Genomic DNA, 16,216 nt, shown 5'->3' on the forward strand with positions numbered 1-16,216 from the left:
TTATTCTTGGGGAACTCGGGCAAAGCCAGTTACTTCAGCTTTGTGAGTTCGGTTTTTGATGCCAAGAAGTCTGATCATCTTTTCCTGGGCCTCAGTGATATCTTCACCTTTGCGGCCTAGAACAGTTTCTTCGGTAACTTCTATGTTGTTGGTTTTTGGGTTGATAATTGCATTAACCAGACCTAAAGCTTTGATATCTTTGAATAACGTATTAGAAACACGAATACTTTCTCGGTTAAGTAACTCACCAGCTGGAATAATAATATCCTCTTCAAATTGAGCTCCTTTCCTCTCGTAATCACTAAAGTCCACTGAATTAGCTATCTCAGCTATCTTTTCCAGGGGTAAATCAGACATAACATAAAGATAAATCCTATCTGACTTTTTGTAAGGATTTTCGCCCCGTAGTGAAACTAGGTCTTCTGCTGAGAGAATTCGGCCGAGCACCTTTTCTACCATTCTGTACTTCCCAAAGATCATTTCTGATTTGTTATTTCGGAAATTTCGCTTAAGTTGCTGGATAAAAGCTGTTTTGTTATCACACAGAATTTTGTAGATATTCTTGTAATTAGTTACGTTAGAAAGAGCATTGTCTACTTTAGCACGTTTGTTAATCTTTTGGTCCATGGAATGCAAATTTTGCTGGAATTTTATGACCATATATGGTAATTTTTAAGATTAACTTTAAGATATCTTATTTTAAGCTAAATCAAGAGATATTTACTGTTTATCTATTCTAAGTATTTCTTATACCTTAATTTAACACTATCTCATTTCAAAATTCATCCTAAAACTAAACCAGACCAAGTAAATCCAGAAAATAAAGATAAGTACTAATAATCCCATCTTCACTTACTTACAATTATTCCCAGCTAAGAATTCCTTAAGTATATTCTAAGTCTTCTTCCAGTATCTATTTACTCATCTATTTATCTCTCTAGTCTTATATTTAGGTTTGTATCTTTCATCCCATCACTCCTAACTAGCCAATTAAGTACATCGCACTTGTTTATCTAAATAACACCTTAGTCTCTCATTGTGTTAGTATTGTAGCTAATTACTTATCTAATTACCAACTTAATACTAACTCAATACTTATCTAATTACTAACTCAATACAACTCATTACTTATCTAATCTAATACCAACTCAATACTTATCTAATTACTAACTCAATACTAACTCAATACCAATCTAATACCAAGCCAACTCAACTCAACTCAATACTTATCTAATTACTAACTTAATACTTATCTAATTACCAACTCAATACCAATCTAATACTAAACCAACTCAACTCAACCCAATACCAACTCAAATACCAAACCAACTTAATCCAACCCAACTCAACCCAACACTAACTCAATACCAACTCAACCCAATTCAATTTATTGCATGTTAATTCTCCTACATATATACCAATTTAGTAACCCAAATACAACTACTAACTCAACTCACTCCAACACCAACCTAACTCAAACTAACTCAATCCACCCCACCCCACTAAATCCTATTCTTCTAGTCTTCGCATCCGATGCCAGGCATCTTTAAGCTGGACTAAGAATGTATCTAGTAAATTGTACTTCAAGTTCAAAAACAACACCCCTCGTTCTGCATTCCCTAAGACTACATCTAACTTAACCCGCTGACTATCTACTGAAGTAATATCCCTAATAGAACTAGCAGCTACAAAGAAGGAACAAAAAGAAGGCTGAATCACATCTGGAATGTAAATCAGCCTAAAATTAGTCACAAAGACTTTCCCAGATTCTGAATGGTAGCGATAAGTCCTTAAAAGACTTCCATCACCAACTTTAATCCTAAAACTAACTCCCCCTCCAAAGTACATTAACTCCTCCTCATCAGAAACAGGCAAAGGAGTACCCACCTCTGTAAATAAACACATATTGAAATTATTCATCATAGGACCAGATTCCGATTCCATGCAATTTTTTGGCCAAAACCGTAACTTTACTTGCAAATCGGCTATTTAATCTCAGCCGCTTTTTTAGTCAGCGTTGATTATACTTTACAGAATCATTTGTATAGTATGTTTATCACTGAATTCTTACAATTCAGCACTGCTCAAATACTGGAGTGATGAAGGTACTGTCTTGGTCTATAAAGCGAAGGTTAGGATGTTGGGTAGGCTTAGGCCGGCTCACTCCTTTTGATGATCCCCAAAACCTCCAAGTTTTCTTGTTGAGGTTGACCATTGACATTTCTGACCAGTGTTTATATATTAATATCTTATTAGGTGAGTTTAGGTGGAGTTGAGTTTAGATGGGGTTTAGGTGGGTTTAGGTGGGGTTGTGTTATGTTAATACTTGTTGTAGGTTGGAGTTGTTCGGGTGTGTCAAAATTCTCTTGTCTTACTCTGGTTAGAGTTGGGGTGGTATTGAAGTGGTATTAAGATGGGTTTAGTATTGAGGTGGGATTAAGATGAGTTGAGTTAGAGTTGGAGTGGTATTAAGATGGTATTAGGATGAGTTTAGTATTAAGATGAGTTTAGTATAGTTTAGTATAGTTTAGTATTAAGATGAGTTTAGTTTAGTCTAGTATTGTAATAATTTGGGTATTAAGTTGAGTTTGGGTTAGGAAGGGATTAATGGAGTATTAATAAAGTATTAATGGAGTATTAAAGTTGTATGAAGCTATGTTTGTGATCTTCTTGTCTATATTGTTGTATTGGGGTGCTATGAATAAAGTTGTCTTTGGTTAGGAATGATCAGTTGGGTAGATTTTGGATCTATAAATTTCCTTTTTGGGAAAGAGTAATTATATCTGAACCTTCTTTTTTATTTCCTTATCTTATGTCGCTATCTCCTTATATGAATAGGTTGTCGGTTATTTATGGGTTGGGTTGGGTTAAGATTGGGTTGAGTTGGGGCTTTGCTTGTGAATGGCTGATTGGGGTTGGTTGGGGCTTTGGATTAGTCTTGGGCTCGGGGTACTGGCGGGGTTTACTTAAGGGCTGGAAAATTAAGGTGGTTAGAAGTTGGTTTGGTCTTGGTTTCTCGGTTGGCTTGGGGTTGGTGTTGGTGTTGGGTAGAGTTAGTGGATCTAGTCTGAATACGATGGGTGAGTGTCGAAATATTAGTGATGTGTGTGTGAATGCTCGAGCGGGATTGCTGGATGCAGAGTCTATGTTTGAGGCTCTGTACAGTATTGGAATTGTATGTGCTGGCTTTGATTATACTGTGCAGATGACTTGTGCGACTCCTCAACAAGGTTTGGCGGCTGCTTCTGATTCTAGTTTAGTAGATACAGATGAGACGTTGGTCAATACGCCTATTTATGCGATTGGGTACATAGGTGCTTATATTCACTTTATACTGCCGAAATATACACGTGCCCAAGCCCAGGATGCTTTGGAGTTATTAAGAACGATTGTGGTTATTAGATGTTCTGCTTGTCGAGTTATTTATAGCTTGGGTAATCCGGATTGTTATCAGCTGAACATGCAAATTCTATCTCGAGTTGTTAACATGTTTGATTGCGATAGATTGAGGATTTCTTTGGCTGAAGATCAGCAGGGACTGGTATACGGTCTTGGGTTAGATGAAAAGAAGTGTAGGGATGAAGCCCAGAATACAGTTTTGCATGCGATTTACTCTTCCAAGTATCAACTGGAGCTTATAACTACTAAGTCAATGACGCTTTGGGAATTGGTAAATAGTGGAATTGCCTTTGCTCGGCCATTTTCTTGTATCATCTTTCAAGAATGGGAGTTTCAAGATGCCCATTTTATTCGCCGGCTGCCACTAATAAACGGCTATACTCTCTTCTTTGTGAATTTACCTAAAGTGACTAACATTGATCTTTGGGTGCTTCAAATGCCAGTTCCTAGATGCCATAAGATTCATATTGTTAGTTCGGCGGCTACAGAAGTAACACTACGTGGTCTTGAGAATGTTGATGCTATTCATCCGGGGATAGTTCTGGAGGCATCTTGGGAAACTATTCTGCACCTGTGCAAACATAACAGGTCTCCGATTAAAGTTCATACTCTCTTGGGTTTGGATATTTCTTATGAATCTGTCTATCTGCTGCGGCAAACATGCTGTCTCCAACCGCATAAGTTGTGCGTCTTTGCTACTCTGGTTATTTGCCAAATCCTCCCTAATATGCCCTGTCGGACCAAATCGGCTTATAGCCTGCTCTACACCCGTAAAGCTATTGCCAGGCATGGAATTTCGGCAAAAGAGCTTTGGGTCCAGTATAAGGATAAACGGGATGACCTGTACAACTCGATCAGTACACTTCGCTTTATCGGAGCAATATCTCGTATACCGAGTCAAGTTTGGTCACGCGACGTTATATGTTGTGGTAACATTCTTAATGATCCCGATTGGATGCTTAGAAGACCTGTTTTGATTGAGCTTTGCCATATTGATTTTGATTACTGGATTACTAACCATAAAAACTACTATGGTGTGTCTTTCTGCCAAAACATACGCTACACAATTATCGAGATTAACGGAAGTCAGCTTCCTGGTCCTCTGGCCATCCAAAGGTATGCAGAAACCGTATCTATCTTTCGGAATATCACAGCTCAAGAACTTAGAATCGTGAATATTGGTGACAATAATCCAAATCAGGAATCTAGTGAGTTTAATACAGATGCTCTGGATACAGAATGTAATCGCCGGCCTATGGCTAAACTTAATCTTAAGGTGAACACCTTAGTGCTAGATAATATTGATCTACGTATTCTTTATTGGATGCTAAGGGTTTACAACTTTATCAACCCAATTAAACTGTACATTATGAACCAGCGCTTCAAGAACATGGCCATTGTTCAACTTCTTGCCCATCCTATCGGCCAGAAGATTGCCTTACTAGTAATTAATGGCTTCTCTGAGCTAGATGAAATCAAGTACTTCCACCAACGAGAGAAAATCGAGGGCTTCTCCCTATTCAGATACATAGAGAGAGAGAATAAACTGGGCGTATCTCCCCAGTATCTTGGCCTGTCCAAACTGTCCCTACAGACAGGTGCTCTTAATTACAGGGCATATGCTACAATCCTGCGCTGGTTTTTGAACTATGGCATTAAGTCACAATTTATACTATTCCAAACCTACATCGCAAGAAAGCCCAATACTATCCCAAATCTGAGGAATAATAATGAGTTGACTCTTTACGATATCGACCTGGATTCCTTAAAATACGATTTCATCTCTTCTCAAACTACTAACCCAACCCGACCAACCCGGAATTTAAACCCCTCCCGGCCATTCCAAGGATCTCATTCCCCAAAATACTCAGTGAAGAACCTGTTCTTACGTTTCCACAAGAACCAATCACTAACTGAAGTCGACTTAGTGACTATTATTCACTGGGTTGCTAGCCAATTTAAGGATACAACTACTCTACACCTAGCAAATGTCAATGTATCAGAAAGTGAATGGACAGTAATCACCTCACGTAAATACTTTATCATTGAACTAGATAGACTTAAGAGTATTCAAATTGACGGATCAATCCCAAATAATCCGAGCAGTCCATCTACCATGGTGCTACTTCAGTCGTTCCACCGCTGTTTATTAAAGAACCTTCATAATCCTAAGGGCGAATTTACTGCACTTGCATCTACAATGCTCTATCGGCTGGCCAGACGCTCGGACTCAGTCGAGGGCATCATTCCAAATTCCATTAGCCCCAAGGCCTCTTTTCAAAACATCACCAAGTATATCAAAGAAAACGGCACCGCCATTAAATGTTCGACCTGTCGTCGTGACCTTTATGCACCACCAAAGGAAGCAGAAGAAGCGGATGTGGACGACTCAACCGCCCCTACTCCGTTTTCTGCCTTCAACCCAGATGACAATTTCGCAGCTGCCTGTTATTTTGAATGTGGCCATTTCGTCTGTAGTCTTTGTGTGATCGGTTTTGTCAAACTCGATACTTGCCCGATATGCCGAAGGACTAGAATTATTAAGAACTTCCATCACTTAACAAGTATTCCCGCAGCCAATCTCCCCTTTGCAGAGAGCATTGTTGCTGTTTCTAAGGCCAAGATTGAATGGGTCAAACGCCAGGCATGGAATGACGGCTACATCTACTTTTACCAGGCCTATGCCCATTTAACCACTCTACTCGCCGACCTTCCAAAAGACACAAACCCAAACCCACCCCAAGCAATCTACCTTATTTGATTTAAAGGTGAATAAATCAGCAGATTCTATCTTTAAATCCCAATAAGTAGATAAAATCATAACTTACGCAAGCCCAGTACCTCAAGGCAAACATCTATCTCTTTTACTGTCATTCTAAACCCAACTTTAAAGCTAACTTAAGCACCAGTATATTATCCCACAATCTCTACTCAATAAAATCAGTGTTAATTCACTTACTCACTACTAACTCAATCCCAACTCAATCTTAACCCAACCCCTTCCCTTCTTTATCTAACTCAACTCAATACTAACTCAATACTAACTCAACTCAACTTAACTCAATTGAAATTCTAAACTAAATCTAACCCGATCATAAATTCAAATAAACTCAGTTCAATTTCACTTTTACTTTACTCTACTTTAACCCAGATATTAAACTATTCCAATTTATTCAACTCAATACATGACTTAGAACAGATAGTTAGTCTATATACAATAAAACAACTTAACAACATCTACAACTTAATAAAGTCTAGACATAACTCAATCTAAACCAACCCAATCTAATCTAAACTAACTCAATCTACACATCACCTAACCACAACATAACCCCACACAATCTAAACACAACCCAAACCCCACCCCACCCCACTCAACCCAATCTAATCAAACCCAAATTAAAATAACTGTTATGTTTATCTCTATCTTTATATAAAGTTAGCTGCTAAAGTGATGTTATCTTAAGCCCCAAGCTAAGTACTAACCCAATACTAACACCAAGTTAAGCTAGCACTACTATATGACCTGGAAGTCTTTATTTTACCATGTCCAATGTATCCTGGAGATAGAATACGTCTATTTTACCATAATTAGAAGAAAAAGTAACAATGTTCTCATTCTTATTCTCTGATTGCGGAAAGTCTAAAAGAGTCCCAGGTGGGGTTTTAACGGCAAAAAGTGAGATAGCCGAAAAATCACTAATCTCCTTTAAATCTAAATAAGTAACATAAGCTAAACTCATATTGTCCTCTTGACAAGCCAATTGTTGCAACTCTGCATTTACTTGAGCCAACTCAGTATTAAGATCCTTCTCAGCCCGTAACAAACTTTCTATCTCACTAAGCTCTTTAGTCCCTGGAAAAGTCGTTCCCCCACAATCACTACACTTATTACGCCCTTGATTACCAATATAGAGGACATTGTTTTTGAGCTTCTTTTTTATGAAACCAATACCTTCTAAGACATTAGTGATGTCATAAAGTCTGCGTTTGTGAATCTCTAAAGTAGTAGCAGCATAATTAAGATCTAATTCAAGCTGAGGAGACTCTTTTAGAAGTTTTAAGAACTTCTGAGTGATAACACCTAATGAACTTTCCATCCGACTGGTCAAAGTAGACTTGGCTTCAGATATATCGATATCGGAAAGGAAGGTAAAGAGACTGCTAGTAGGTGAATTATGCATGTTCTAAATAAAAATTAAGTCATCATTAATGTGTAATTTTTAGGCGATGGAGTGCTTATTATGTGGTGTAACGTCTAGATTGGAAGAAATGATCCGTTATATATCTTTATGTGGTCATGGATTTCGAGTTGAGCGAGTAGAAGAGGTTGTTTATACGTTATTGGGCTATACTTTGATTTGGTCGCAAGAAAAGGTAGTTTATACAAGTGAGATAAGCGGATGTGGTGAAGAGGGGGAGAGTTCTTATCTGAAAGTAATATTTCCTGCTGATAAGAGTAAGTCTAGGAAGTCTTTAACTCGTCGGGTGATTAGGAATAAAGTTTGGCAAGCAGAAGGACTTATTGGTATTCTTGAGGGAATTGGCTGTCAAGATAGACGGGAGAGGAGTTATACAAGGAAGGTTTATGGGTTTAAAGGGGCGGAAGTGATTATTGTTCAGAAAGAGAATGAGCAGATAGTAGTAGTAAGGGCGCAACAGAGTCAGGATGGTGAGGCTGTTCTAGAAGAGGTCAAAGCTAAGTTAAGTATTTGGATAGATTTAATCATTCCTCCAGAGGGTATCTGGCCATTACTCTTTTAAATTACGTTTGGTGTTGGTATTGGGTTGAGTTGGTATTGAGTTGGGTGGTTTGGGTTGAGTTGGGTTGAGTTGGGTGGTTTGGGTTGTGTGGTTTTAGGATGATTAGATTTAGGGTGGTAGGAGATAAGTAGTTGGGAGTTACGTAATTGGTATTATGTGGTTTGTTTTAGGGTGGTTAGATTAGTATTATGTGGTTAGTATTACGTAATTAGATTACGTAATTGGTTTAGGGTGGTAGGAGATAAGCAGTTGTTAGATTGAGTGGTAGGAGATAAGCAGTTGGTAATTGCCTAAAAAGGAAAACAACAAATAAATGGTCTAATGCGATAAGCTGGAAAAACAAAATAAACAGTTGAATAGTACTATCTGAATAAATAACAACTCGATAGTAAATACTTTATAGATTACTTGGTTTAGATTGAATTTGGACTTGTCTGAATAAGACTGGCCAATACTTTACCTAAACTAGTTAAGATAGAGTCTTAATGAATATTAGACTTCCATGCACTGGTTCTGACACGAACTGTCTGAAAAAAGATGACTAAGATCCTTTTCCAGTGAGTAGTTATTGGCAAAAGCCAAATCAAAAGATAAAGGAATAGTTTGAATAATAGCTGCTTTAGGATTCGGTAAAGGATCCATCAGAATAGCTCTTACTATTTTCTTAGGAATATCTGTCTCTTGGAATTGCATACTAGGAAAGAGTTCTAAAATATGCGAGTAACAAGCATGTTGTAATAATGCTCTAATCTTAGTCTGTTGGGCTAAAGATAGTTCAGAGTAGATATCACGTAAAAAGTGTCCAAAAGACTCCAAGGTTATGTTAAAAGTACAAGTGGGCCGATGGTATCTTTGGTAAGTCCGTAAGAGAAAAGCTGCTTCCCGAGAAGCCAAACTATCAAAAGAACCAACATACCCACCAAACTTCTCAATTTGCGTTCTAAATCCACCAGCATCCACTAAAGTAGCATACTTAGTTAGTAATCTTAAACTCTTCAGTCGATTAGTTTCAGCCGCAATAAACTCAACTACTACTGCTTTGATTTGCCGGTTCAATGTACTAAGCACCACAACTAACCACTCAAATGTCTCTCCAAACACTTTCTCTGCCCCCAAAGCCTTCTTAATCAGTACTATCCAATCTCCCAGGTACTCAGCCACTATCTGTTGCAACATAGCATTACTACTAACTCCTACACCAGTAATACCTCCACTACTACTACTACTACTACCACAACCATTACTACTACTAGCATTGATATGTCCATTAAGACTATTAAGATGACTACTAAGATGACTATTAAGACTATTAAGACTATTAAGACCATTAAGACTATTAAGACTACTATTACAAGCACCTTCACTAAAACTCTCACTAGCACTGAGATCTCGCAACTCAACTCGACCGCGACTTAACCAATGCGTAGCAGCTATCTTTAAGACATCACCACGTTCAAATAAAGGAAGTATATATCGGGGCAAAATAAACGGATATCTAACTACATGTAACAACTTAATCCCACACTCAATCAGTATATTACTCCTCTCAGTCGAGAGTAACCAGTGCAGAGATTGGCTAAAAAGCATATCTTTATGCATATCAGACAAATTTGGAAATTCAATCTGAACTCGACGGAAGAACTCTTCATATTCAGTAGGCATACCACTGTAGTTTTTCAAATTAGCTATAGCCGCTGTGTAACTCATCTATAATTTTTTGCGGTCTTTTTGGCTATTTACCCGATCTAGTAAGTCTAAGTACGATTGTTTAAGATTCTTATACCCTCTTTGATAGGGTTTAGTCTCTCTTAACTCATTTTCTTTCTTAGATAAGATTTCAGTTAAGTTGTTAATTTTGATTTGTAAATGCACAATATAAATGATAAGAAGAAGAACTAGGAGGTCAGCGATAGCCATGCAAAATTAGTCGAAGCTCTTTTTTACTATATGGTTGATCATTCGTTCGGTTTCTTCTTCTATTTTACTTAGATATTTGCGATCAATAAAGAGAGTATTATCATCAATATCATGAATTATAAAGTTATGTTCGCGATTAAGGCGGACAACGATTTGTTTGATAGAAGCATCGCATTTAAGAAGAGTACCCTTTATAGCCTTTACCATTTTTAGAAAAAATGGACTCATTCAAGTGGTTAGCTTGCTTATCAGCTGGAAAACAATATGACGCGATTTTGAAGGAGAGAGAGGAAGACTTTATTGTACGGGAAGGGGGGCCTGATGGACGGTTGTTAAATGTAGGGGAGGTTGTGAATCGGGCTGAATTGTTGCTTTTAGAGGGATTACCTTTGATACCGCGTGGGTTTATCAAGCGGGTTTTAGATAGAGAAGAGATAGTAAGACATAGGGAAGTATTAGGGAAGATTGTAGGAATACCTGATAAGGAAGGAAGACAAAAAGTTCATCAGTTATATTCAATGCATCCGTTTGTTTATACTAAGACTATTAAGAACCAGAGTGGAAGTACTGATATTTTAGTACTCTTTGATACTCATCATAAGCAGCATATATATTCAGTTTGTGTGACTAAGAAAGGACGAACTTCCCATGAAGCAATTAAGATGGTGGCTAGTTTATTACGTGTGGCAGAACATGATGTGATGTTTGCTGGTAATAAGGATAAAAAGGGTATTACGACTCAGCGAATTAGTGTAGCTAAAGTGGCTTTTATTGACTTGTACAAGGCTTGTCATGCGGAGAAGAAGAGTAAGGATGATGAAACCTTATCTCCGGATAATCAGTTTGCAACACGTGAAGTGCAAGAATCGGACTTACCGGCTGAGGATATAGTAGTAGTAGAGTACGAGACAATTAGTGCTGAGTTGGATAAGGCAGTAGTTGAACTGGCCGGGCTTAAGGAGCAGAAAGAACAAAGCGATGAAGAGTACTTGGCGACTGTCTTAGGATTTGAACAGGAAGTTCAACTAACTACCATTACACGGATTCATAATAGAATAGGACTAGGTGATCTGTCTAAGAACAGGTTCTACTTACGACTTAAAGTATCTGGTGATGAACAAACTATTCACCAATCAGTAGTTGACTTGAAAACTAAAGGATTCCCGAACTACTATGGCCGACAACGGTTTGGGTATAACATGAACAATTCTGAGGTCGGTAAACTTCTTCTAGACCGTAAGTTTGATGAGGCTTTAGATACGATCATTCAGAGTCTTTCCTCTTTAGAAAACTCAACGAAAGTCCAGGATACGCTTGCTTGTATTCGAGAAGGCAAACTTAAAGAAGCTAGTCTTACTATACCGCCTAAATTTCATACGGAAAAGCAGATCTTACGAGGTCTCAGTCGGGGCGTACCTCCAAAACAGATCTTTCAAATGATCAGAAGAGAGAACCGTATGATATACATGCATAGTTATCAAAGCATGCTTTTTAATGATATGCTTGAATCAAGATTAAAGAAAGGTCTGAATCCCCAGGAATATACAGGCGGCCGACTTTGGGTGGGTTCAATTACTTCACAAGAAGAGATCCACAACCATATTAAGGAAACAAGCACTCCAGATTTAGACACTCTCTTCTTACCTCTATTCCCAAAACCAGCCGCCGGCAGTCCACCTCCCCCACACAATTCTTTGTGTCCTAAAGGCGGATATCGCAAAGCCATCATTCATCCCGAGAATTTGACCTATTCCCTCAAGGAAGGCACACTTTCCCTCTCCTTTGATTTACCACCCGGCACATACGCAACTATGGTCATCAAAGAAATCACCAAGAACGGCACCAAAGAAGTCACCTGGTAAGAACTCAGTATCAGTAAGAGCCCAGCATCCATTTAAGCAAGTTAGCATTATATTACCACCAATTTATCTTATCTCACCATTAAAATAACATAGTCTTATCTTATCTTATCTTAACCTTATCTTAACACAACACAATATTATCACAACTCAACTCAACCCAATCTTATCTTATCTTACCACAACACACCACACCACACCACAATCATATCTTATCTTATCATAACACAACCACAACCCAATCTTATCTTAACACAACTCAATACAATATCATATTAACTCCTTTATTCTCTCTATTAGAAAATATCAGCATCGGAGAAGTCTTCAACTTCTGATAGTTCCTCTGCCGTATCCATTTTATACCGAAGAATGCCTCCAACTCCGCCAAAGGCCGAAATAAACTGAGTTCCTTCTTGACTCTTATCTGAAATCAAAGCAAGATTACAGTTAAGCTTTCTATAGTTTTCAGCCAGCCAGTCAGTTAGTAATTCTCCTGACTCTTCAGTAGTATAGGTCACTTCACCATCCACTTCCTTCCTTACGATATCAGAAGCCTCATTAATGATTAAAGTATCCATACACCCCATCTCTAAACAGGACATAGTCTCTTCCACACCAAAACAGACTTTACCAGAACCACTAACTACTTCATCAAAGAATGCCTTGATAACCTTCTTCTCACTCACTAACTTAATATTCTGCAGTACTTCTTCTGACTGCTCAATCGCCTGATTAAGACCATTCTCACCCCCATAACCAACATCAATCACCTTAGCTACAATATGTTTCAAACGTTGATCAAGTAAATCTGACTGATAAAGCTCTGACTTAAAGTCTGCACATCCGGCTAAGATCAAACCATGAATGTTAGGCTTGTTATTAGTAATAAAGATCTGGGTAGCTATTTCAGCTACTTTTCGCAAGTAGTTATGTCGTTTCTCTACTCGTAACCGGGCAAAACGAACGGAAGACTGTCCTCCTCTTCCGTGCTTCTTAGGTAAATCTACTGTAATTTGTTGTTTGATCTCTTTGGAATTCCCAGATAAAACAGCAAATAAAGAACCATGTCCATCCATGATAATAAACCCAAATTTATAATCATCATCCATTAAGTTAATCAAATCAGTTACATGAAAACGAGAATCACAAAGATAAAGGGAAGTATTGATAGGACGCATTGGCTCAATGTCAAAACACACTTTCTTTTCTTTCCCATCATCACCCATGATAGTACCTGTATAGATAGCTAATCCATTCTCAGGCAACTTAGTAAAAAGCTTCAATCTTTGTTGGGCTGAAGTAATTGCACCTAAGACACTCAAGCGATTAACACGACTTTTGATATTAGAAGCTGTTCCATACTCATCAACTAACAACTTATTTGCCCGTGAAATCTGATCTTTAGGTGGCAAAATCAGAGAAATCATCGAGGTTCCATTCCCACGAGCATTGTCCAACTGTTTTAAGAGTTTCTTCATTCTCCATCTTTCGATTTCTAACTGTTCCACACTCTTGTCTTTATCCATATAGACTAGCTAAGAAAAAATACTCAAAAAGGAAATTATTGGCACAGATTATGTCATATATACTTTAGGTCAAGTCTTATCTAAAATTTAAGCAAGTATATCTTAGAATTTAAAGATAACTATTAAGTTAGTAGTGCTTAGTTAGTAGTTAGTTAGTTGGTAGTTAGTTGGTTGGTATAGGGTTGTGTTATTTTGAAATTTGAGTTAGTTTAGAATTTGAATTTAAGATAGGATTAGTAATGCAGCCGTATTTGACCAAATTAAGATCAAGATGAGTAAAGGTCAAGATTAACCTAACTCAACCTAACTCAAACTTAACTTAACTCAACACAAACCTAACTCAATCTTAACTCAATACTAAACTTACACACATCTTAAAACTAAACTAAACCAAATCGAAATTCAAATCTAAATTCAAGTCTAAATTCAAACTAAACCAAATCTAAATTCTAACTCGATTCAAATCTAGTTTTAACATAAACGTAATTCAAAAGCAAGGGGTAGAACTACTCTAAAACCAATAATAAAAGGCAGTTAAAGTCAATTTCGAATGGATTTAGGCCGCAGGAGACTGAAATAAAGAAGAAATAGAGTAGAGATAAGGATAGTGACCAGTAAAGTCTAATAAGAGTGTAAAATCTTTTAGGCCCATGAGTGTAATCGAAAAGATCCGAGAAATTGAGAATGAAATGGCTCGAACCCAAAAGAACAAAGCAACTGCTAGTCACTTGGGACTCTTAAAGGCCAAACTAGCCAAATTAAGACGTGAGTTATTGACTCCTAAAGGTAGTTCAAGCGGTGGAGGAGAAGGATTTGATGTTGCTAAAACAGGAGTAGCTCGAGTTGGATTTATTGGGTTCCCTTCAGTAGGAAAGAGTACTATTATGACCAAACTAACGGGAACGTACAGTGCAGTAGCCGAGTACGAATTTACTACCTTAACGACTGTTCCTGGTGTACTGCACTATAATGGAGCTAAGATTCAGATTCTGGACTTGCCAGGAATTCTTGAAGGGGCTAAAGATGGCCGAGGAAGAGGTAAGCAAGTCATTGCTGTAGCCAGAACTTGCAGTTTAATCTATATTGTCCTGGATATTACTAAGCCAATCGGCCAGAAGAAGAAGATCGAGAATGAGTTAGAAGGGTTTGGAATTAGACTGAACAAAACTCCACCTGATATTACACTTGGTAAAAGAGATCGTGGTGGAGTGAATATTCGATCGACTTGTCGTTTGACCCATTTAGATGAGGAGGGAATCAAAGCTATTTTTAAGGAGTATCGTATTCTGAATGTAGATGTAATGTTCCGGTGTGATGCAACTGCTGATGAGTTGATTGATGTAATAGAAGGAAATAGAGTTTATATCCCGGCTATATATGTGCTGAATAAGATAGATAGTATTAGTTATGAGGAGTTGTGTTTGGTGAGTAAGATTAAGAACTCAGTGCCGGTTAGTGCTGAGAAGGGCTGGAATTTAGATGGGATTTTAGAGGCATCTTGGGATATGTTGCAGTTGATTAGGATTTATGCTAAGCCGCGAGGTCAGTTACCAGACTATTCTGCGCCGGTGGTACTTCGTACTAATCGGTGTTCAGTGCGGGACTTTTGTAATGCTATTCATCGAGGTATTCTTGGCGAGTTCAAGAATGCAATTGTGTGGGGGAAGAGTGTTAAGCATGTGCCGCAGAGAGTGGGTAGAGACCATATTTTGATGGATGAAGATGTGGTACAGATTGTCAAGCGGCGGTAATGGACTGCCAACAATAAACAGAGATAGTAGTGTTTAACAAGTAGTGTATGTAAATGGAGAGACGATTTATTGTATTGAGTTGAGTTGGTGTTGGTGTTGGGTGGGTGGAGTAATCATGGTAATGGATTGCGGCGGGGTCGGCCACGGCGGGCTCGATAGGTGAACTGGGCGTGTCGTGGTCCTCGAGAATTTGGTGGTGCTTGTCGGGGTAGGGCTGGTGGTGTTGGGTGGTTGTGCAGGAGATTTTTACAGGCCACGGCGGTCTTGCCTATGGTGTCATAGATAGACTGGGCCTCATAAGAATAATAGGTGCGCGGGGAGTGGTATAGAAGTAAGGTGAACATGGAGTTTACTGCTTGCATGAACAGATCTATTTGTTCCAGAAGTGCTAATGGATTTAGACGGTTAGAAGAAGATGGAGTTGCATAAATATGTGTGAGGATGGTTTGTTGGGTAGAAATCAGTTGGATGACAACTGGCATTGTATATCCAAAGAGAAGAGCAAGACTGTCAGGGGGCTGAGCTAAAATAGACGGTTGGGGTGGTGAGGGTGGCTGATCTGTCATACTCGGTGATGTATTGATGGTTAGTGGAAGTAGGGAAGAAATGTTGGTTGGCCGGGAGATGCTGTAAATGGTAGGTTGAGTTTGTGGCGATAGAAGTGGAGGTATATCGTGGGTGGTGGGGTTGGGATTAGTTATATTTGGGGCTGTCGAGTAGATGAGAGCTGAGTTTGTGTAGTGAGTGTTAGAGAATTTGAGGGTATTAAAGCTGGGAAGCGAGGTGACAGGCTGCTGCGAATAGTTGCAAGATAAAGCAGTCATGTCCAAACCAACAACGGTGATGGGGGTACCAGGAACTGTGGTTAAATTAGTGGAGCGCACTGGAATTAAACAACAGGAGACAAGCAACAATATAGTAGTGCATTGCAATAAACCGAACATGTATGAGTAGATTGCCGGAAAAGCTATTTTTAAGGGGGCTCTTATCATTAGTATGT

The 16,216-nt window shown here is 38.5% G+C and overlaps 11 protein-coding genes across 11 annotated transcripts; 4 read left to right on the forward strand and 7 right to left on the reverse strand.

Moving 5' to 3' along the window:
- NEHOM01_0498 (mRNA turnover protein 4) lies at window positions 1-660 on the reverse strand (the record flags this gene model as incomplete). Its single annotated transcript, XM_051489376.1, has 1 exon — window positions 1-660. The coding sequence occupies one exon, from the start codon at window positions 658-660 to the stop codon at window positions 1-3; it is 660 nt and encodes a 219-aa protein (XP_051345336.1).
- Window positions 661-1,509: 849 nt separating this feature from the next.
- NEHOM01_0499 (uncharacterized protein) lies at window positions 1,510-1,944 on the reverse strand (the record flags this gene model as incomplete). The annotated part of the gene is made up of 1 exon (XM_051489377.1): window positions 1,510-1,944. One exon carries the CDS (start codon window positions 1,942-1,944, stop codon window positions 1,510-1,512), a length of 435 nt encoding a protein of 144 aa, XP_051345337.1.
- Window positions 1,945-2,812: 868 nt separating this feature from the next.
- NEHOM01_0500 (uncharacterized protein) lies at window positions 2,813-6,160 on the forward strand (the record flags this gene model as incomplete). Its single annotated transcript, XM_051489378.1, has 1 exon — window positions 2,813-6,160. The coding sequence occupies one exon, from the start codon at window positions 2,813-2,815 to the stop codon at window positions 6,158-6,160; it is 3,348 nt and encodes a 1,115-aa protein (XP_051345338.1).
- A 775-nt stretch (window positions 6,161-6,935) lies between these two features.
- Window positions 6,936-7,583, reverse strand: NEHOM01_0501 (transcription factor E2F2; the record flags this gene model as incomplete). Its single annotated transcript, XM_051489379.1, has 1 exon — window positions 6,936-7,583. The coding sequence occupies one exon, from the start codon at window positions 7,581-7,583 to the stop codon at window positions 6,936-6,938; it is 648 nt and encodes a 215-aa protein (XP_051345339.1).
- Window positions 7,584-7,629: 46 nt separating this feature from the next.
- NEHOM01_0502 (uncharacterized protein) lies at window positions 7,630-8,163 on the forward strand (the record flags this gene model as incomplete). Its single annotated transcript, XM_051489380.1, has 1 exon — window positions 7,630-8,163. One exon carries the CDS (start codon window positions 7,630-7,632, stop codon window positions 8,161-8,163), a length of 534 nt encoding a protein of 177 aa, XP_051345340.1.
- Window positions 8,164-8,655: 492 nt separating this feature from the next.
- On the reverse strand, window positions 8,656-9,870 carry NEHOM01_0503 (uncharacterized protein; the record flags this gene model as incomplete). Its single annotated transcript, XM_051489381.1, has 1 exon — window positions 8,656-9,870. One exon carries the CDS (start codon window positions 9,868-9,870, stop codon window positions 8,656-8,658), a length of 1,215 nt encoding a protein of 404 aa, XP_051345341.1.
- A 216-nt stretch (window positions 9,871-10,086) lies between these two features.
- Window positions 10,087-10,287, reverse strand: NEHOM01_0439 (TFIIH basal transcription factor complex TTD-A subunit; the record flags this gene model as incomplete). Its single annotated transcript, XM_051489317.1, has 1 exon — window positions 10,087-10,287. One exon carries the CDS (start codon window positions 10,285-10,287, stop codon window positions 10,087-10,089), a length of 201 nt encoding a protein of 66 aa, XP_051345277.1.
- An 11-nt stretch (window positions 10,288-10,298) lies between these two features.
- On the forward strand, window positions 10,299-11,942 carry NEHOM01_0504 (tRNA pseudouridine13 synthase; the record flags this gene model as incomplete). The annotated part of the gene is made up of 1 exon (XM_051489382.1): window positions 10,299-11,942. One exon carries the CDS (start codon window positions 10,299-10,301, stop codon window positions 11,940-11,942), a length of 1,644 nt encoding a protein of 547 aa, XP_051345342.1.
- A 293-nt stretch (window positions 11,943-12,235) lies between these two features.
- On the reverse strand, window positions 12,236-13,465 carry NEHOM01_0505 (peptide chain release factor subunit 1; the record flags this gene model as incomplete). Its single annotated transcript, XM_051489383.1, has 1 exon — window positions 12,236-13,465. One exon carries the CDS (start codon window positions 13,463-13,465, stop codon window positions 12,236-12,238), a length of 1,230 nt encoding a protein of 409 aa, XP_051345343.1.
- A 650-nt stretch (window positions 13,466-14,115) lies between these two features.
- Window positions 14,116-15,216, forward strand: NEHOM01_0506 (uncharacterized protein; the record flags this gene model as incomplete). Its single annotated transcript, XM_051489384.1, has 1 exon — window positions 14,116-15,216. One exon carries the CDS (start codon window positions 14,116-14,118, stop codon window positions 15,214-15,216), a length of 1,101 nt encoding a protein of 366 aa, XP_051345344.1.
- Window positions 15,217-15,329: 113 nt separating this feature from the next.
- NEHOM01_0507 (uncharacterized protein) lies at window positions 15,330-16,208 on the reverse strand (the record flags this gene model as incomplete). Its single annotated transcript, XM_051489385.1, has 1 exon — window positions 15,330-16,208. The coding sequence occupies one exon, from the start codon at window positions 16,206-16,208 to the stop codon at window positions 15,330-15,332; it is 879 nt and encodes a 292-aa protein (XP_051345345.1).
- Between the last annotated feature and the right edge of the window lie 8 nt (window positions 16,209-16,216).

Source organism: Nematocida homosporus (assembly GCF_024244095.1).
Source record: "Nematocida homosporus strain JUm1504 chromosome Unknown 4509, whole genome shotgun sequence".
In the NCBI taxonomy this organism is placed as follows: domain Eukaryota; kingdom Fungi; phylum Microsporidia; genus Nematocida; species Nematocida homosporus.